The sequence below is a fragment of the Cetorhinus maximus genome, chromosome 5 (assembly GCF_964194155.1).
Source record: "Cetorhinus maximus chromosome 5, sCetMax3.hap1.1, whole genome shotgun sequence".
Lineage (NCBI taxonomy): Eukaryota > Metazoa > Chordata > Chondrichthyes > Lamniformes > Cetorhinidae > Cetorhinus > Cetorhinus maximus.
Window position 1 is genome coordinate 89484496 of NC_135883.1, and position 22774 is coordinate 89507269.

General features: G+C 44.7%; 1 protein-coding gene across 5 annotated transcripts in view; it reads left to right on the plus strand.

Moving 5' to 3' along the window:
* Nucleotides 1-22774, plus strand: part of tbc1d32 (TBC1 domain family, member 32) — a 411412-nt gene that overhangs the window by 215001 nt on the left and 173637 nt on the right. For all 5 annotated transcript variants that reach the window (XM_078542168.1, XM_078542171.1, XM_078542172.1 and 2 more), the window contains 2 exons: nt 4122-4244; nt 4343-4451. In XM_078542168.1, the coding sequence (XP_078398294.1) occupies nt 4122-4244; nt 4343-4451 (232 nt within the window). The remainder of the gene's footprint in view (nt 1-4121; nt 4245-4342; nt 4452-22774) is intronic.

Below are 22774 nucleotides of genomic sequence, written 5' to 3' on the forward strand. Positions count from 1 at the left end.
ATTTCTCCTTATCCTTCAATTGCCTCAACTACAGATTCCAAATAGTTTTACCTCTAAGGTTTTTTTTTCCTGACCATGATCATCCTAAGATTCTCTTGAGATCAGTTTCTCTATTGTCTTGATCGTTTAAAATGTTTCCTTACTCTTTAGGCCATATTAACTATTCCATGTCAACGGGGATCTTTGTCTCTAGATCTTTGCTTATCTTCCCCTGTGTGGTTCCAATGTCTCAGTTGATGGCCAGATTATCAAATTCAGTTTCCTTAAAACAGTTTGTACATTATGGTGTCCACTTTCCCTAACCCTTTCTTCTACTCTTAATCCTTTCCTCATACCATTTTACACATGCAGTAGCTACCATCTTATCTTGTTCAGGTTGTCTGGAGAGACTTTACAGTCCAATAAAGTATTCTCAAAACAGTTTTAAAACAGAAATCAGGCATTGACATGTTTTGCTTCCTTATCTTCTTCTCAAACAACATCTTATTGTCTCAAAAGTAACCCACTAAATTATGTCTGACTTTTTTTTAGCATTATCCCAGATTCATTAACTTGGCCAAAAATTGGATTTCTGCCAAACTTTGTCAAGGTCTTGAGCTTAACTTCACATTTTGGGAACAGACTTACAAATACACAAGCTTGCAGCATTTGAATTAGTGCCAATTGTTGTCAAAAGCCTTTTAAAATAAAAATTCCCTTTTGAGAACTTTATCAAGAACCAAACCTCAAAATGTTAAACTTTGAGAACTGTAATTTACACTATCAAAACTAAAACTCTTTCTCATGTGCATTTGATTTGTATCCAGATTAGAAGTCCCATATGTTTATTGACACATTCTTTATCTTTGGATAGCATCCTCTTTATTCAAAAGTAACCTGTTGAATTACACTGCACTTTACATCCCAAGATTGTCCCAAATTCAAATTAGATTGCTTTTGGAATGCAGATTTCCTTTAATATTTCATTTATCTTTTCAAAAGAAACCCTTTTTTTATCCGTTGGAACCACCTAGACTGTGTTTTTATGTCTTTTGGTTTTCCTAGAATCTTTCTGAATTTCAGGTAATTTTTTTTTCCCTCAGAATTTTAGAATACCAACTCGTATGTATCAATGCCAATCAGCTTGGAAACTGGTGTTGAGGGTTATTCCCTACTAGTCTGCAAGGGGGTGGTAAAGGGTTGGTTCATCTCAAACAAAGGCAAGCCCTGTTTTATCTTTACAATACCTTCAAATTGCGATTTTTACCAGAAATCTCAACTCAAACTTTATACTCAAAACTTTGGAATGTTTGAGTATACTTTTCCTTTAATATGGGGCTTTCGATTCTAAAGTGCTGAACTACACTCACAAATGACAATTTAGGGACGAAAACTCATTAAAGCTCACATACAAATGCTTCCTTGCACACAAACAAACACATATATAAAGGTATGTATTTATATTCCTATAATATTGAACTTAACTCTAAATGAAACTTCAAGTAGCAGTGGGGGGAACAAAGGGATCTTGGAGGTTTCTCTGCTGCTGCCTGTCGCTGCTCACTAACTCCCCTATGGGTACCCCTTTTCTCTCCCTCTCTCCAGCACAAACAGCTCTTGAAATTTAGATTAATTCATTTCTTTTAAGTTACAAAAATTCTGTAGGGGACCTTTGAGGTCCCCTGCCGCTGCGACCGGCGCAACTCGATCGAGATATTTCTGTATTAGTTTAGTTTGTTGCAGATACAGACTCAAAATGAGTACTGTAGCTTTGTCAGTTTTATCGTTAGTCTGAGCTTCCACCACTCCTTGGAGCAGTGGGTCACTCGGCTGCCACTGTTGTTGTTTCATTTTGCTGATCAGCTTTCTATGCTTCCTGGCAAGGTGAAGGGACATGGTTCCTTTACCTCCCCATTCCGCAACAAACTCGAGTTCAGTCTTCTCAGCCATATTCACACACACAGACCCACACTAAATGGTCACACACGCGCTAAAACAGGGACCCACAGTTCCCCCGAGATCTGAGTCTCCTGGGACTCAACCACCCCACAATAAAACAGGACTCCACCGGCTCACAATAAAACAAGACTCAACCGCCCCACAATAAAACAAGGACCCACAGTTCCCCCACCTGGGTCTCCCTGGCTGAAACGTTCGGATTCGCCCTATTAGACTTCTGTCCTAGTCTGACGCGAACAACCGGAGAGTATCTTTCAAAATGAAAATACTCACCAGATCATTGTTCAGTCCTCACAGAGGTCCAGGCGAACCCTGCCGACTATGCCACTGAAGAGGGTACCCCCCTAGCAACTACCACATAGGCCAGTTGAAGAGGAGAAGTTACAATCCCCGATCATATAGCGACCACAGAGACTCAGGCTTCCTTTAACTGGTTTTATTCAAGCATATGCAAGGGAGCCGCAATCATTCCTAGGAATGAAGACCCAGCTCCCAGATTGATTACATTTCATTACTTTTGTACTTTTTCTTATCATAATACATTGAGTGCATTTGAATACATCCAATCGGTAACCGACATACCGGTCTCATGCTAACTCTATCCTATTGAGTACATAAACATGTGATTTTGCTAACCTAAAGGAGGTATACATAATTATATTATCCAATCAAAATTAAAACACGTACGCAAAGGCCTTGGTTCTCACAGCTCAAGACTGTTTGTGTTTCATCAAAGCCCCCTCTTTGTCTATTGTATGTCCTCCCATATCTAAGCTAAAACCATCTGCCCCTTCCCTATGTGAGGGGGGAGTACACCTAATCTAATTTATGTCCTGCTTGTGTCCCCAGTCAGGCTCTCAAGGCTATGCAATGTTCACCTGGTAATCTTCAACTTTTAATATGTTTAGCAGCCATGCCTGCCTGGAGATTTTAGGGGCTTTTCAGTAAATTCTTACTGTATTCTCTTTAAGCATTTTTAATTTCCCCCTAACAGGGATCAGCCGGAATAACTGCTCCAGATCCTCCGGTCACATGGTCTGTCCCTCCCAGCCTTGCTACCCCTCCAATCAGAGAGAATCTGGAGGAGCAGCAAGAATGGGAGAGAGGGAACCTGTGATTGGAGGAGCTGGAGCAATGAGCATGGGAGAGACAGAAACTGTGATTGGAGGAGTAGCTCCTTAAAAATTCTGTTCCTCCCATGCTCACTGCTCCTCCAACCAAACTCTGCTTAATTTCCTAACTCCCAATAAGACGTAATGTAAGGAATTGTGTACGGGGGTGATCAATCTTGAATTTTTCACCTCCATCTTTGATTTCTCTGGGCTGCCATAAAATTTCCAGGGGGAATTTGCCCACCGTCCTCCTGTATTTTGAACACTGTTCCACTTGTCTGATAAATTTTGTAACTAACATTGATATCTGAATCCAAATCATTTACCTATTCAGTAAATGGTTTTCCTCCACAGTCTCTTTCTTAACTATTAAAGGTAACTAAATCTTGGCCCTTGACTTCAAATGGCGCACACAGAAGGCAACATTGGAGACCTTTGTGAGCATCTTCTCTGCCACTGAATGTCATAACCCAGGCCGAAGGCAAACATGAATATTTTAAAGGAGCCATATTCTTTTAAATAAAGGTCGTCAGACCCAGCCAGGCTTGATTATCTTTAACATGATATCTTCTGTAGCTTTACCTAGAATTGCAGAACTCTTGCCACTTCTCGAGGGTATATCGTTGTAATTCCTGGATTGAGTTTAAAACTAAACAAAATCACCCAACAAACTATTTTTGTTGCATTGATCCACCATGATCATAAAATGAAGCATCCGTTTGAAACCTAGTCACATAATAATGTCAGTGGCACTTTTCATTTCTATTTACTGCTAGGTAAATTAAACAATTTGTCGTTCCTGATATAGGACTTTGCACAATGGAAGCACATTTTGAGAATTTGGGTACAAAGGTGAGTTTTAACAGACAGAAAATTGTGGTCACACTGCCCTCCACTCCTGACACATGTCCCCACTTGACAAAGCTGTATTTTTTTGCATGATTTATTAACCTGATTTTTCCTAGCCTGGAAGTTTATGCAAATTTATTGGTCATGCGTTTCAGTTATACCAAACGAGCTATCATTCAGTTATTACTGAAGAATCTCTATCTTTGTTTTTTTTCTCCCTAGGCTGCTGAGTGTTATGTGCTGCAATCTGGATACTCTTCTACTTTTAGAATCCCAGTACCACGTATCAGAAATTCTCTTGAACGCACAAGAAGAGAATGTTCGAGAAAACTTAGAAAATCCAGGGTAAGGAATTGGTAATACCCTTAACATACCACATGATTTAAATTGAAAAAAACAAGTTTTTTTTTTCCCTGAAGTAATTATAATACTATATTTTTCAGAGATTTCATAATTGATGGTCTCTCTGTGGAGAGGAATCATATACTTGTCCGCATGAATCTGATTGGTGGACCATCAGAACGGGTTTTGCCTCCAAGAGTTTTGCAAAAGGTTGGAAAAATATTGTTTTCTTGTTGTTTTGCAGTTTCCTTCTTATTTCAAATGGAATGATGTGTGTGCATTTTTATTGACCACAGTGATGAGCTCATTCATTTCTTTATCTTCAGTGTTGATGGTATCTGATACCTTCTTCCTTTTCTTCTACTGTCCCTTCTGCCTGCCTGAACTCCACTACATCTAGTCCCCATAAAATTCATCTCCATGACACACACACACACTCCTCCTTTGAATCCTTCACAGACACCGTAAATAGCTACCTTTCCATTGTGTTGCAATCCCCGTAGAGACCGGTAACTTTGAAAATAGAAATTCGAATTTCCAGTTGATAGCTGAAAGGATGGCGTGACAAGATTTCACTATTTGACTTTTTACTATAACAAACAGACTAAAAGCGCTATTGACTAAACATTCTTTTTGTAGGCAACATACTTTAAACTAGAGTTTACGACTTTCCCCCTTTAACACAATCGAAAAACCCATTTCACAGATATACTTTACACTGTCCTTTAAAGAGTTGTTTGATTTTTTTCTGGATCCAGTGCAAAATGATTCTTACCTCCCAAGGGTTTACTTCCCTTCCTTTCCTTTCCCTACCTGGTAACTTTTAACCCAGGAACTGTCTTTCACATTGAGAGTTTATCCTGTAGATTCGCCCTCTAGTGCAAGCTAGGCAAATCTTCTAGCGTCATTCCAAATACTCATGAATTTAGTCTTTTCAATCTGAGCACAAGCCCACACCTGCAATCCTGCATGATGAACCATAGAGACTTTCAGCCTCTAGCTCCTAACTCTCTTCCAGATCCTGGCAGAGTGCCTGTCTGAGAGTTTCAGGGATAAATTAGAAACCCATCCCCTCTCAAAGCCCATCTCCATGGCAATGTGAATCACATTGTAAACAGATAGAAATTCTAATAGTCCATTCTTGAGGCCTCAACTCTCTTTTATCTTGTAAGTAAATGGACAACTTAAAGCTTAGGAACAGGATTAGGCCATTCGGCCCATCAAGCCTGCTCTGCGCTCTGCCATTCAGTTAGATCATGGCCGATCATCTACCTCAATGCCACATTCCCACACTATCTCCATCTCCGTTGATGTCATTAGTCTCCAGAAATCTATTGACTTCTGTCTTCAATATGCTCAATGATTGAGCTTCCACAGCCCTCTGGGGTAGAGAATTCCAAAGATTCACCACCCTTAGAGTGAAGAATTTCCTCCTCATCGCAGTCTTAAATGGCCTGCTCCTTATCCTGAAATTATGTCCCTTGGCTTTAGACTCACCAGCCAGGGAAAACATGTTATTTACATCCAGCTTGTCACACCCAGTAAGAATTTTTGTAAGTTTCAATGAGGTCACCCCTCATTCTTTGAAATTCTATGGAATATGACCTAGTCTCCATCTGCCATGTTCTAGCCCATTCACTTAGCCTGGCCAAGTCCTTTTGAAGCCTCCTAGCACCCTCCGCTTAACTGTTTGCAACCCAACATTCTCAACACATTCCTCGGTCTTTGGAGACTAGCACTCGAACCACTGTAAACATAGACGCTGCTGCCATTGCTTCCAAGTGTGAACACTTAACACCTTCTTTCGAGCAAAGCAAACCGGTCCTCCCTTTAATCTTTAACAGCCGAGACACCCAGGCCTATTGTCAGGCAGACTTCAGAACAGGCAACAAGACTCCCTTTATTTCGCCCTAAATTAAGGAGACAGTCCCAAGACATAAACTTATAGACTTCATAACTGTAACAATTGACATTGCTCCTACTACCCCACAAAACTGTTGTGATCACCATATTCTTAAAAATCCTACTTTTGACTCTCTCCATTCTCTTAATCTCTCTAATCTCTCTTTCCTTTGACATTGCCTGTTGTACCACTTTCCGTTTGAATCTATTTAGTTTGCCTATTGTACTTATTATGACATGGCAGATGATGTGTGCCAGGTGGACCAAATCCACAAGAGAAATTTGGACACGCTATCACAATGGTTTTGCAATTTGTATTTATTATGAGAAGAACTGTGCACTGAATTCAGAATTAAGGAGGCCACCAAGATCTTTTAGAGGTTTTAAAAATTAAATTAGAATAGTCATTAACAAAATAAAAGATTTCAAACACCATACATAAGATTACAATTACTTACCACTACAACAGCTCCTAAAATTCCTAATTACCTGATTTCCAGTTACACACCCCCTTTAAGGCAACAGTCCAAAATAGTTTTTAGATTTAAAACAAAATCAGCAAGTTAACACAGTACCCATTTGATAATAAAATTCCAAATGGCCTTCTCCAACTTCAGTTACTTTACATAACAGACTTATGCACAAATGACTGGAGGCTTCTTGAAGGCTGCTTCACACACTTCTGTTAAATCTTACATAGCCCTCATATGGCCTTACATAGCCTTTCATTCTCCTTTATATATGTTTCTCCCGCTTTAATATGTAAGTTCTGTTGTTCCATATGTCTTTGAAACTGTACCTTCCTCATAATATAAAAACTTACATGTTGCCAATATTGTCAGTAACCTTTGGGAAAAATAAACACACTCCTTAGCCTTGCTTACCCAGCTAGTTGTAAACAGACTAACATCCCTTTGAAATCCAAACAATCCCTTCATTTATCTAAAAAAAATGCAAATTCCCTTTACACCTTACATGCTAAGCCAGCATCCATGTTTACTGATTAGCATTTCAAGCACATTTCTATACCTAGCTTCTTTTGATAATTTCAAGCTTGCAGTCTACTTGACTCCAAGTGTAATTAAATCACACAGACAGAACCACCTATACTTACACCCGTAAACCTACTTCACAATAAACCAGAAAAATATTATGAAAATTATTATACTTCCGCAACACCCCCTCCAATGACATCATCAGTGTAAGAACTTTTCGTCATTTCCGTCCTACACTCTGGAACACTCTTCCTAATACCTTTAGATGGCTCACTACATTAAGGGGAGAATTTTCCCCACATCGGGGGTTTGTGCGGGGGCAGGCGTGAACCCGATCGGCGCCTCCGATCGGGTCCGCACCGCCATTTTACGTGGGCAGGCCAATTAAGGCTCGCCTAGCTTGACGTGTGCTTCCTGTGCAGGCGGAGGGGGATTCCCTGAGTCAGGGTCTGCGCTCTTTCACACATGCGCGAAAGAGCGCAGAAATCTCCCTGAGGCACAGAGGTGTCTTAGGGAGATTAGTTTAAGGTTGAAGAAAAGAAAATATTTTAAGACATGTCGCCTCATGCGACAGTGTCACATGAGCTGGGACATGTCAAGGAACATTAATGGAAAAATGTATCTAATTTATAAATCCTTCATGAAATCTCACCCCGCCCGTGGTTGAGGTTCCATGAAAAATACGAAGGCCACATGGGCTCTTCACCTGCTTGCCAACCTAAAGTATGGCTCCCACTCCCATGGCCCTTCATGCTGCCATGCAGGACTAAATGTGGCTGAGAGCCCAGACACCCATTACTCTGATGAAGCACCTGATCCTCAGCGAAAAGATTGCTTAATTGACAGCTTTGGCTCTCTAATCTGTGATGTCAATTTCACAGTGTTTATATACACAATGTTAAGAGGTTGTGCCTGTAGGTTCTATTATTGATACTTTAAAGGGTGTGGATGATTAACACTTAGTGAAATGATGTTTTTTAACATAGTGGCAAGTGATGAATGAACGACTTTTTTTCAAACTATTTTTAACACATGCTATTGTCAATATAGGGTTCATTGATTATACACTGTATAGAACCAATGGGCATGTAAGTGGAATAGGAGGTATGAGGGGCCATGGGGATGGGAAGATGCCATAGCTTGGCATGGGGGGCATAAAGGGCCATGCAGAGGTCGGTGGGGAGCATAGCTTGGCATTGGGGGCATGAGGGGTCATGGGGGTGGGTGGGGAGTATAGCTTGGCACTGGGGGCATGAGGAGCACCTTTTGAACTCGCCTTTAAAATGACACCTCTGAGGACTAGGAGCTGCCTGTCTCCACGATGGAGCCAGCCAGGTCGGGAGTGCAGTGCGCGGCCTCACAACCCGAACAAACTTGCACCCTTAAAGGGCACTCCTGAAAATTGCAAAGCCCGGGAATGGGGTCGGGAGTCTCAGAATGAGGGCCTGCCAATTAGGAAACCATATAGAATGTTATCGTTTATTGTGAGGGGAATTGAAAACAAAAGTAGGGAAGTTATGCTTGAGTTGTACAGGGCACTGGTGAGACCACATCTGGAGTACTGTGTACAGTATTGGTCTCCTTATTTAAGGAAAGATGTAAATGTGTTAGAAGCTGTTCAGAGAAGGTTTACTAGGCTAATACCAGGAATGGGCTGGTTGTCTTATGAGGAAAGATTGGACAGGTTAGGCTTGTATCCACTGGAATTTAGAAGAGGAAGAGGCAGCTTGATCAAAACCTTTAAGATCCTGAGGGGTCTTGACAGGGTGGATGTGGAGAAGATGTTTCCTCTTGTGGGAGAATCTAGAACTTCGGGCCACTGTTTAAAAATAAGGAGTCGCTCATTTAAGACAGATGAGGAGAAATCTTTTCCCTCAGAGGGTTGAAAGTCTTTGGAACTCTGTTCCTCAAAGGGCAGTAGAAGCAGGGTCTTTGAACATTTTTAAGACAGAGCTAGATAGATTCTTGTTTAACAAGGGGGTGAAAGGTTATCAGGGGTCGGCAGGTGGTTATAATCAGATCAGCCGTGATCTTATTGAATGACGAAGCAGGCTTAAAGAGCCAAGTGGCCTACTCCTCCTAATTCGTATGCTTGTAACTTTGAGGTACAGAGGGATCTGGGTGTCCTGGTACATGAATCACAAAAAAGTTAGTATGCAGGTCATTAGGGAGGCAAATGGAACTTTTATTGCAAGGGCAATGTAATATAAAAGTAAGGAAGTGTTGATGCAGTGCTGTACGGGGCATTGGTGAGACCACATCTGGAGTACAGTATACAGTTTTGGTCTCCTTGAGAAAGGATTCAGTTGTCTTATAAGCAGGCCAGAGAAGGTTCGCTTGACTGATTTCCTGGAATGGAGAGGTTATTTTATGAGGAAAGGTTGAACAAGTTGGCCCTGTATCCATTGGAGTTTAGAAGAATGAGAGGTGAGCTTATTGAAGCATATAGGATCCAGAGGAGACTTGACAGGGTGGATACTGAGAGGATGTTCCTAGAACTAGGGGACACAGTTTAAAAATAGGGGTCTCCCATTTAAGACAGGGATGGGGAGATTTTTTTTTCTCAGAGGGTCGTTAGTCTGTGGAATTCTCTTCCCCAGAGAACAGTGGAGGCATGGCCATTGAATATTTTTAAGGCTGATTTGATAGATTCTTGATTAACAAGGGAGTTTGAGCTTATAGAGGGTAGACAGGAAAGTTGACTTGAGGCCATAATCAAATTCAGCATGATCTTAGCAAATGGTGGAGCAAGCTTGAGAGGCCTAATGGCTTACTCCTCCCAATTCATATGTTTGTATATACGTGCATTTGTTTGGACCAGGAAGCAAAGCAAAGGGAAGAATGTGGGGCTTCAGGATGACCAGGATAAAGAATCTTACCAAATCTTCCTGGAAGGGGAATCTTGTGATGTACTCCATAAGTTAATTGTTTTTCTGGACCTTTCAGCTAGAAAACATTTGCACTTTGACTTACTGAAAGTACTAGCTGATAACCACATGGCAAGGACAGTGGGGCATCTGGAACATTCGTGAATAGCGGGACCAGTGGTCTATCTCCTTAACTCGTGAGCTTTAAGGATAGAGAATGAAACAGAGGAATAAAGGAAAAGGAAATATCATGAATTAAAGACAGGTTAGGCACAGAAAGAGACTAACGTGAGAATCTGCGTAAGAATGTTGTTCAATGAAATATGTGACCCACGTACTTTTTTAACATATCTACTAGTTGTTTTCCATGTCAATACACACGGAGTTAAGCATAAGGGAGCTAGGAATACAGGAACACAAGTGGGTCATTTAGCCCCTCGAGCCTTTTCCGCTCAATTTGGATCAAGCTGTATAGGGATTAAGTGGGTGAGACCAAAAAGAGGTAGAGCGTTAGAAAGAAACAGGATGAGGATGGAGAGGCCAAAAGAGGGGGAGAAGGACATGGTCTAGTGGAACCAAGGCAGCATAGGGTGATGGTTGTTGAATGGTGAGGTGAGAGTGAGTGGCTTTGACATCAAGGCCGCATTTGACTGATTGTGGCATCAAGGAGTCCTAGAAAAACTGGAGTCAGTGGGAATCGTGGAAAACTCTCCGCTGGTTGGAGTCATGCCTAGCTCAAAGGAAGATGGTTGTGGGTTTTGGAGGTCAGTCATCTCAGCTCCAGGACATCACTGCAGGAGTTAGGGGTTAATTAGCTGGGCTAATTAGTAAGTTTGCAGACGACACAAAGGTTGGAGGAGTTGCAGATAGTGAAGAGGATTGTCAAAAGATACAACGGGATATAGATCAGTTGGAGACTTGGGCGGAGAAATGGCAGATGGAGTTTAATCCGGACAAATGTGAGGTAATGCATTTTGCAAGGTCTAATACAGGCAGGAATTATACAGTAAATGGCAGAACCTTTAAGTGCATCGACGGGCAGAGGGATCTGGGTGTACAGGTCCACAGGTCACTGAAAGTGGCAACGCAGGTGGATAAGGTAGTCAGGAAGGCATATGGCATGCTTGCCTTCATTGGCAGGGGTATTGAGTATAAAAGCTGGGAAGTCATGCTGCAGCTGTATAGAACCTTGGTTAGGCCACACTTGGAATATTGCGTGCAATTCTGGTCACCACATTACCAGAAGGATATGGAGGTGTTGGAGAGGGTGCAGAGGAGGTTTACCAGGATGCTGCCTGGTCTGGAGGTTATTAGCTATGAAGAGAGGTTGGAGAAACTCTGATTATTCTCACTAGAGCGTCGGAGATTGATGGGCGACTTGATTGAAGTTTACAAAATTATGAGTGGCATGGACAGAGTAGATAGTCAGAAGCTTTTTCCCAGGGTGGAAGAGTCAATTACTAGGGGACATAGATTTAAGGTGAGAGGAGAAAACTATAGAGGAGATGTGCGGGGCAAGTTTTTTACGCAGAGGGTAGTGAGTGTCTGGAATTCGCTGCCAGAGGAGGTGGTGGAAGCAGGTACGATAGTGGTGTTTAAGAGGCAGCTTGACAAATACATGAATAGGATGGGAGTAGAGGGATATGGACCCCGGAAGTGCAAAATGTTTTAGTTGACGGGCAATATGATCGGCGCAGGCTTGGAGGGCCGAAGAGCCTTTTCCTGTGCTGTACTTTTCTTTGTTTGTTGTTCTTTGAATTCCTCAACGATCTTCAGCTGCTTCACCTTTCTTCCGTCATAAGGTCAGAATTGGGGATGTTTGCTAATGATTGCACTATGTTCAGCACCATTTATGATTCCTCAGAGACTAAAGCAGCCCATGTCCAAATGCAGCAAGACCTGGTCAACATTCAGGCTTGGACTGACAAGCGGCAAGTAATATTTGCACCACACAAGTGCCAGGCAATGGCCATCTCTGACGAGAGAATCTAGCCATCGCCCCTTGACATTCAATGGCATTACCATTACTGAATTCGCCCACTATCAACATCCTGGGTGTTACCATTGACCAGAAACTGAACTGGACTAGCCATATAAATGTTGTCGCTACAAGAGCAGGTCAGAGGCTTGGAATCTTGCAGCGAGTAACTCACCTCCTGACTCCCCAAAGCCTGTCCACCATCTACAAGGCATAAGTCAAGAGCGTGATGGAATGCTCTCCATTTGCCTGGATGAGTGCAGCTCCAACAACACTCAAGAAACTTGGCGCCATCCAAGACAAAGCAGTCCGCTTGATTGGTGCCCCATCCGCAAACATTGACTGCCTTCACCACTGACGCACAGTGGTAGCAGTATGTACCATCTACAAGGCGCACTGCAGAAACTCACCAAAGCTCCTTAGACAGTACCTTCCAAACCCATGACCACTACCATCTAAAAGGACAAGGGCAGCAGATAGATGGGAACATCACCACCTGGAGGTTCCCCTGCAAGCCACTCACCATCCTGACTTGGAAATATATCGCCATTTCTTCATGTCTCTGGGTCAAAATCCTGGAACGCCCTCCCTAATAGCACTGTGGGAGTACTTGAATCACATGGGCTGCAGTGGTTTAAGAAGGTAGCTCACTACCACCTCCTCAAGGGCAATTAGGGATGTCAATTAATGTTGGCCTAGCCAGCGAAGCGTACATCCCTTGAATGAATAAAAAATATGTGGCTGAAACAAGGATATATGACCAAGAGGAAAGGTAGTCAGGAGAGTGAGATTTCCAAGAATGAAAAAGATTAAAAAGTAGATTTAAGTTCATGTGTGAAAGTTCTTCCTTGCCTCCAACATAGGCATCTAAGAGATTTAGGCTGTGCCACTTGGTGCCCAGTTATGAACTGCACACAAACTTGTCCAGAATTCTTTACCATAAATTTACCATATATTGTAACAGTTATGTTATGTTTGTGACATTTCAAGTTTAAAATCCCTACCATGGCACCAATTCCATGCATAACTACAGCAAGTAATTCTTGACATTTTTAAAGTATGTTTTCGCATTGACACAGTCTCGCATTTTGACGTAGAATATTGCAACCCACTCAGCATTTTTAGGATGTACAGTATATATCTTGCACTTGTATGCTTTCCCTACCAACTTTACGAATTATAAATTCTTGTAGCGCCACCACAGTCACAGCATGACATATTTACTTAGACAATTTCCATTATAAATATAGACATAAGGATTTATAATGGGAATATAAATATAATGATAGAATGTGCTTTTTTGAAGGGAACTGAATATTGTTTGCATGCCCTGATCTAATTATTCCTTTCCAGCAAGTCCTACTTCATCGGAAGGCTACACTTGGGGCAGAATTTTCTGTGCCTGCTGGTGTCGGACATGTTTGGTGGCATGAGCGGACAATATGGCAAGAAGGCCAAAATTCGGTTTCACGATGACGTGAAACCAGTTTGCGATCGTCCGCTCAGCCTGTCAATGGCGGGTTCCATTTCAGACGTCGGTAACTTCAGGGTAATACATTTGCATATCATTGTAAGGCCAGCCCGCAGGAATCATCCCCCCACGCTGGATTATCCGCCCATGTTGGGAGGAAAACATGCTGATGCCGAACCCATCTTGACAAGTACAACGCGCAGAAGTTGGGACTTACTGCCAGGGCCTTGCTCACATTGCAAACACCCGAGGAGCAGAAGATGCTGGAGTTCGGTAGCAATGGGACCCTGGAGGAGCATCGATGGCAGCCTGGGTGGACTCTCATGGATATGGCTCCACTGCAAAGTTACCGTTCAGGGTCTGCTCACAACATATGGTCAAGGGGGTGGAAAGGAAGGTCCAGCTGTTTGGGAGAGGAAGGTCTAGGATCAATTGGGACATGAAGAGGTGTCGGGGGATGGTGAGTTTGGGAGGGGGGAAACGAAGGTTTTGGACGGGGGGGAAGTTTGGAGGGGCGGAACGAAAGTGTCGATGGGGCGGCAGGAGGTTGGGAGGGGGAACAAAGGTGTCGGTGGGGGGTGGAAGGCTGGGAGGGGGGAATGAAGGTGCCGGGGTGGGAGGTTGGAAGGGGTGGAGAGACTACGGGGCAGGAGGCGGCAATGGGGGAGGAAGGTGACGGGAAGGGGAAGGAGTCCAGTGGGGTGGCAGGAGTCCAGGGGGAGGAAGAAGTAAGGGTGTCTGAAGGAGGCAGGACTAAGTTGGGGGGGGGAGTCCAGAGGGCAGAAGTAACCTGGAGGGGCTATGTCCAGGTGAATGTGCAAGCAAGGGCTCTGATGAGTCCAGGATTGCCTCCTGAGGAGCGAACTGAGGGTGGGTGTGGTACGAGGGAATGGCGAGAATGACTGAGGGCAGAGTGAGGCAGTAGGGTGGGAGGGTGAGGGTTTGACGGTATCGGTAGAAGGGATGGCGAGGGCGGTTAGTGGGTACTTGGAGGCAGACATGGACCCTGGGGGTGGGAAGGAGGAGGTTAACGTGCACGTTCACCCAGACATCCCGAAAAGAAAAGGGTTGTGGCTGGAAGGCTGGGGGGCGGGGTTGGAAGGTGATGCCAGGGGGTCGACAGTGACGGGGGAAAGGAAATGGTTGACTGGGGGAGGGGAAAGAACAGGAAGCGAAAGAAAAACTGTATTACTACCATGCTGTCTAAATTGAAAGTGTAAGACGAATCATGGTGGGTGAGATCAGGTGGTGCATGGGAGTGTGATCAGTGGGTAGGCGGAGATGCAGATCAGCTCAGATGATCAACTGAAAGCAAACCCCAGCAGGCAGCATTGAAAATGCTCAGGACATGTAGATGGGTGTGATATGGGAAGGTTCCGCATAAATGGGAGAGTGCTTGCACATGGCTCCGAGCGAACCTGCCACATTCACAATTCTCCTTCCAAAATTACTCGTGGGTCAGCTGCATGCAGCTGAACTGCTGAGGGGAGGGGGAGGTGGGTGGGTGGAGTGGGGGCGGGGGTTTGATGGGGGATGCACCTGGAGGACTCGCGAAGTCTATCAACGAAGCTGAAGGACACCTTTACATATTATTCACTGAAAGTGAATATATTTTCAGATTGTAAAGTGACCAAATGTGTTCATCCATGCAACCAATTGTGATCAGAATTTCTTAACTTTTGTACGCCTTAGACTTCTAGTTGCTGCCCTGACATCTGCAGCAGGGGTGGAATGTTACTTACCACTTGTCAGCCCAAGCCTGGATATTGTCCAGGCCTTGCTGCATTTGGAACTCCTGCAGCGATATCCTGAAGCTGAGATGACTGACCTCCAGCAAATGCAACCATCTTCCTTTGTGCTAGGTATGACTCCAACCAGCTGAGAGTTTTCCCCCGATTCTCATTGACTCCAGTTTTGCTAGGGCTCCTTGATGCCGCACTTGGTCTTGCTGTCAAGGCCAGTCACTCTCACATCACCTCTGCAGTTCAGCTCATTTGTCCATCTTTGAACCAAAGCTGTAATGAGATCAGGAGCTAAGAGGCCCTGGTGGAACCCAAACTGAGCGTCAGTGTGCAGGTTATTGCTAAGCAAATGCTGCTTGATAGCACTGTTGATGACCCTTTCCATCACTTTACTGATGATCGATAGTAGACTGATGGGGCGGTAGTTGGCCAGGTTGGATTTGTCCTGCTTTAATAGATATGCGAAGAGAAGGAATGATGTATCATAGCTTTTTAGTAGTTACAGCTAATGCCCAGTCTCTGCCTGCCCCCAAAATCCACTGGCCCTACTAGCTCTTGTTTCAGTAGATATTAGTATCTCACCCTGTGCCACCCCATCTCCTGCCTTTATGGCACCAGCTATTATCAGTGTATTTGATAGTCAACTCTTGAATTTGAGATATATAAATTTCTCTTGTTCTGGTCATATTTTGAAAAAGTATTCCTTGGCCTATTTTGTTAAACTTACAAGATGGTGAGGGCTGAGGAGGCAGCCTCCAGAGCAAATGAGGCCAGATGGAGATGTGACGATGTGTGTGAAAGAGTGAGTGGTGATGTCCCTTGAGTTGTCAGTGAGAGAGATGCCAGTGAATGTGTGATAGGCTAGAGTGTGTGAGTTTAGAGTGATGAGATGGCTGCCTTACCCAGGTGGCACGGATGAGATCATTCGTCCTTTATCTGCATTAGCTCTGCAGAACCTCTTCTGTGCAGCATTAGCACTGATCACCATTGCCATCGCCTTCCACGTCTGAGTGGCAATGTTGCTACCCCTCCTGCGGCCAGAGCGGAGGTAGAGGACGTCATGGCAGGCCTCCACCGTGTCCAAAAAGTGCTTGAGGGACGCATCACTAAACATGGGGGCTGCAGTCTTCTTGCCTTTCAGGGCTATGTCTTATTTGCAGCAGTCCTGTGGTGGCTGGCGTGATGAAGCGGCGAGGTGACAGCGTGGCATGCGAACCGGAGCCCGCCCATCATCGAAATGGCGTGTTTCCTGGGAATGCATAATTAAGATGGCGGGTTTGAGGTGATATGGTGTGACACGCCGCCATTGCGGGTGGCGGGTAATATGTTGCTTCATCCGCCCACTACTGTACTTAGTGCAAATCTGGGACGATTCCGCCCTATGTTTCCTGTCACTCAGCCAATTTCCTATTCAAGTGCCTACTTTCCCTTAGTTCCATGAGCTAGAATTTTGCTCACTGTATTAATGCCTTTAGAAAATCCATATACATCATATCAACAGCATTGCCCATATCACCCTTCTCTGTTACCTCCTCAAAAAAACTCCAAGTTAGTTAAACTTGATATTCCCTTAATGAATCCATGCTGGCTTTCCTTAATTAGCCTGCACTTATCAAAGTGATTATCGATTTTGTCCCAGAAGTTTCGCTACCGCTGAAGTCAAACTGACTGGTCTGTAGTTGCCGGCTTTATCCTTGTACTCCTTTTGGAACAAATTTTGAGCAATTCTCCAGTTCTCTGGCACCACCCCTGTATCTAAAGAAGACTAGAAGATTATCACTACAATTTCCACTCACTTTCCTCAGTAACCTTGGCTGCCTCCACCTGGTCCTGGTACCTTCACTATTTAAAGTGAAGATACCCTTTCTAACACTTCCTTGTCAATTGTAAGTTCTTCAAGTGTACCAGTTACCACCTCTCTCACCTCGGCCTGGGTAGCATCATCTTCTTTTGTAAGAAACGATACTAAGTACTCATTTAATACCTCCGTTATTTCTACTGTCTCCACGGCAAGTCCCGTTTTTTATCCCTAATGGGCCCTACTCTTTCTTTTACCACCCTTTTATTATTTATATGCTTATAGAAGACCTTGGGATTCCCTTTCATGTTAGCTGCCAGTCTCATTTCATTCTCTCTGCTTTTCTTCTTTGTTTTTTCACTTCCCCTCTGGTCCTTCTATATTCAGCCTGATCTTCCCTTGTATTTCCTACCCACTATCTGTCGTACATGCACTTCTTCCTTTTCATCTTCACCGCTATGTCTCTCGCCATCCAGGGCACTCTGGATTTATTTTTCCTACCTTTTCCCTTCAAGGGAATATACTTTGACATCGCCAGCAATACATTTTCTTTGAATGTGGCCCATTAATCAGCCACTGTCTTTTCTGCCAACATTTGATTCCAACTCACTCAGATGCATTCTCATCCCATCGCAGTTGGCTTTCCCCCAATTAATTATCCCTGCTCTGGATTGTTCCTTGTCCTTTTCCATGGCCAATCTAAACCTTATGATGCAGTGGTCACTGTCCCCTTAATGCTCTTCCACTGATATTTGATCCACTTGACCCAACTCATTCCCCAGAACAAGGTCCAACAGTGCCTGCCTTCTGTTGGACCAGAAACATACTGCTGCCAAAAATTACCTTGAACACATTCCGGGAACTTGTGCCCCTCTTGTCCCTTTGCACTATTCCCATTCCGGTCTATGTTTGGATAATTGAAGCCCTCCATTATAATTACTCTATAATTCTTGGACCTCTCTGTAATTTCTTCGCAAATTTGTTTCCCTACATCCCTTCCACTGGTTTATATACACCGAATAATGTTATTGTACCTTTTACGTTCCTTACCTCTAGCCAGAGAGATTCCGTACTTGACCCCTCTGGAACATCCTCTCTCTCCAGCACTGTAATGCCATCTTTAATCAATACTGCCACTACCCCCACCCTCCCACCCCCCCATCCCCTTGTCTTCCTTTTGTGTTTCTCCTAAACACCTTCTACCCAGAAACATTTAATGCCCAATTCTGCTCATCTTTGAGCCAGCTCTCTGTTGTAGCAGTAATATCATAATTCCATTTGTCAACCTGTGCCTGTAGTTCACCAACCTTATTAACCACACTCTGTGCATTCACGTACACACACATTAAGCCTGATTTAGGTTTTTTTACTTTTCCCCCTTGTTCTGACCCCATCTAATGATTTACTGTTGTCTTCTCTAATTCTATAAAAGTCTCCAAGTATTCTATTAACCTTGATGCTACTCTCTGATATATCCTCTTTATCAGTTAATAATCCTCTACTTCCCACTGGCAGTTTTTCTCCCCTCCACTCTGAATTTCCCCTCAGGTTCCCATCCCTCGCCCAATCTAGTTTAAACCCTCCTCAACAGCACTAGCAAACACTCCCTGCGAGGAGTGTTATTAATGTGTCCTCCTTGTACATGTCCCACCTGCCCCACAACCGGCCCCAATGCCTCAGAAATCTAAATCCCTCCCTTCTACTCCATTTACCCAGCCACATATTGAACGGCTCAGTCTTCTTATGCTTATGCTTAGTAGCACATGGCATTGGGAGTAATCCTGAGATTTTCGCTCTTGGGGTCCTGCTTTTTAATTCCATTACCAAGTCCCTAAAATCTGCTTTCAGGACCTTGTCCCTTTTCCTACCTGTGTCATTGGTCCCAATGTGGACCACGACCTCTGACTGGTCACCCTCCCCCAAAGGGACGTACTGCCACTGCTCTGTGACGTCCTTGATCCTGGCACCAGGGAGGCAACATACCAACCTAGAGTCGCGTCTATGACCACAGAAATGCCTGTCTTCTCCCCTAACCATGGAATCCCCTGCCACTATAAACTTCTACTCTTCCTCCTCCCCTCCTGTGCAGCTGAGCCACACGAACTTGGCTCTCGCTGCAGCCCTCTGAGGAACCATATTGTTCATCAGTGTCCAAAATGGAAAACCAGTTAGAGAGCGAGATAGCCTCAGGGGATTTCTGCATCCATTCCCTCTCTGCCTGTGTACTTTTCAGCTGCGGTGTGACCACCACTCTATAAGTGCTAACCATGTAATTTTCAGCTTTGCGGATGTACCATGGTGACTGCAGCTGCTGCTCAAGTTCTGCAACCCAGACTGCAAGTTTCTGCAGCTAGCGACACTTCCTGCAGATGTAGTCATTGATGGCACTTTGTGCCTGCATGACTTCCCACATCCCGCAGGATGCACATTCCACATGGCTGAGCTGCGCTGACATACCTTAAACTTTATTTAAAAAGTGCTTACTACAGAACGGTATAACATAACACATCTGTCACTCACCAATCATCTCCCCTGTGCCGAGTCTAGAAAGGCCTACACTTACCAACCAATCAACTTATGGGACGCCTGTGTTGTCACTTTTAGAATTAATCTGTAAACTCCCTGCTCTCTCCTCTGCTTTATGAGTTCTCTGTCCGAACTCCCGTTGATTTATGGGCTTCCCGTCTTGAAAGGTAACTGCCAGCTGCTGGAGGCAAACTCCAACTTTAGCACTCTAATGCATCCAAAGCAGCACTCCAGTGCAGACACAGGCGTTGCTGCATAAGGAGGACTTCCAAGAGCAGACACTACCTGGGTCTGGTAGTGGAGTTTTGCTGCGCATTGTCCTGCATAGAACTGGAGGAACTAAGCCTAAGTAAGCTTTGCTGCTTATGTATATGGACTGTTTCAGTATCTGAGGAGTTGTGAATGCTACTGAACAGGGGATGAACTTTTGACCACTTGATAGAAAGAAAGTCATTGATGGAGCAGCTGAAGATGGTTGGGCCTTGGACACCACCCTGAGGAACTCCTGCAGCGGGGTCCTAGGATTGAGATGATTGGACTCCAACAACCACAACCATCTTCTTTTATCCTAGGTATGACTTCAGTGGAGAGATTTTCCCCTGTTTCCCATTGACTTCCATTTTGCTAGGGCTCCTTGACACTGCACTCAGTCAAATGCTGCATTGATGTCAATGGCAGTCAGTCTCATATCATCTCGAGTTAAGCGTTTTTTGTCTATTGTTGGGTCAATATAATGAGGTCAAGAGCCGAGTGGCCCTTGCGAAACCCAAAATGAACGTCAGTAAGCAAGTTATTGTGTAAGTCTTTCTTGTTGGCACTGTCAATGACACCTTCCATCTGGCTAACCTAGGCTGTCCAAAAATATCAATGCAATAAACTGATAATTTCTTTTACTTGTTCATGGGATGTGGGCATCGCTGGCTAGGCCAGTGTTTATTGCCCATCCCTAGTTGCCCTTGTTCAGAGGGCATTTTTTTTAAGAGTCAATCACATTGCTATGGGCCTGGAATCACATGTAGGTCAGACCAGGTAAGGATGGCAGATTTCCTTCCCTAAGGGACATTAGTGAACCAGATGGGTGTTTAGAACAATTAACTCCAGTCATCTCCAGACTTTTAATTCCAGATTTTTATTAAATTCAAATTTCACCATCTGCTAATTAACGAAGATGACCATTAGAGTGAATGGATGTGAGGGTGAGTGAGAACCCTGAGCCTGGGAGTGAGTCAGGCACACGCATTCACTCATGTTGTCTCTCACCCACTCACTCTCCCTCTCACGCATGCTCACTCTCCCTCGCTTGCTCACTCTCTCCCTCGCTTGCTCGCTCTCTCACACGCTGACTTGCTCTCTCACACGCTTGCTCTCTCACACGCTTGCTCTCTCACACGCTCGCTCTCTCTCTCACACGCTCGCTCTCTCTCTCACACGCTCGCCCTCTCTCTCACACGCTCGCTCTCTCTCTCACACGCTCGCTCTCTCTCTCACACGCTCGCTCTCTCTCTCTCACGCTCGCTCTCTCTCTCACGCTCGCTCTCTCTCTCACACGCTCACTCTCTCTCTCTCACACGCTCACTCTCTCTCTCACACGCTCACTCTCGCATGCGCTTGCACCCCCTCTCACACGCCCCCTCTCACACGCGCGCCCTCTCGTGCGCATGCGCCCTCTCACACGCCTTCTCACACATATGGTCTTCTTCAGACCCGGGTCTTACAAACTCGAAACGTTAACTCTGTTTTTCTCTGCACAGATGCTGCTATACCTGCTGAGATTTTACAGCATTTTCTGTTCTAGTCAAGCAACAACTTGACATAGTCACACTCACGGAATCATACCTTACTGATGATGTCCCAGACACCACCATCATCATCCTTGGGCATGTCCTTTCCCACTGGCAGGACAGACCCAGCAGAGGTGGCGGCATCGTGGTATACAGTTGGGAGTGAGTTGCCCTGGGAGTCCTTAACATTGACTCCAGACCCCATGACATTTCATGGCACCATGTCAAACATGGAAAGGAAACCTCCTGCTGATTACCACGTACCGTCCCCCCCTCAGCTGATGAATCAGACTCCTTCATGTTGATCACCAATTGGAGGAGGCACTGAGGGTGGCAAGGGCGCAGATTGCACTCTGGATGGGGGACTTCAATGTCCATCACCAAGAGTGGCCCAGTAGCACCACGACAGACCAAGCTGGCAGAGCCCTAAAGGACACAGCTGCTAGGCTGGGTCTGTGGCAGGTGAAGGCACCAACAAGAGGGGAAAAACGTACTGACCTCATCCTCACCACCCTGCCTGCCGCAGATGCATCTGTCCATGACGGTATTGGTAGGAGTAATCACCGCACAGTCGTTGTGGAGACCAAGTCCAGTCTTCACATTGAGGATACCCTCCATCATGTTGTGTGGCACTACCATCATGCTAAATGGGATAGATTTCGAACAGATCTAGCAACTCAAGACTGGGCAACCATGAGGCACTGTGGGCCATCAGCAGCAGAATTGTACTCAACTACAATCTGTAACCTCATGGCCTGACATATCCCCTACTCTACCATTACCACCAAGCCAGAGAATCAATCCTGGTTCAATGAAGAGTGCAGGAGGGCATGCCAGAAGCAGCACCAGATATACCTAAAAATGAGGGGTCAACCTGGTGATGAATATATAACGCAGGACTACTTGCAGGTGAAACAGTGTAAGTGGCATGCGTTGGACAGAGCTAAGAGATTCCACAACCAGTGGATCAGATCTAAGCTCTGCAACCCTGCCACATCCAGTCGTGAATGATGGCGGACAATTAAAAAACTCACTGGCGGAAGAGGAGGCTCCACAAATATCCCCATCGTCCACGATGGGGGAGCCCAGCACATCAGTGCAAAAGATAAGGCTGAAGCATTTGTAACAATCTTCAGCCAGAAGTGCTGAGTGGATGATCCATCTTGGCCTCATCGGGAGGTGCCCAGCACCACAGATGCCAGTCTTCAGCCAATACGATTCATGCCACATGATATCAAGAAGCTGCTGAAGGCACTGGATACTGCAAAGACTATGAGCCCTGACAATATTTCGGCGATAGTACTGAAGACTTGTGCTCTAGAACTTGCCGCACCACTAATCAAGCTGTTCCAGTACAGCTACAACACTGGCAATGTGGAAAATTGCCCAGGTATATCCGATACACAAAAAGTAGGACAAATCCAACCCAGCCAATTACTACTCCATCAGTCTACTCTCCATCATCAGTAAAGT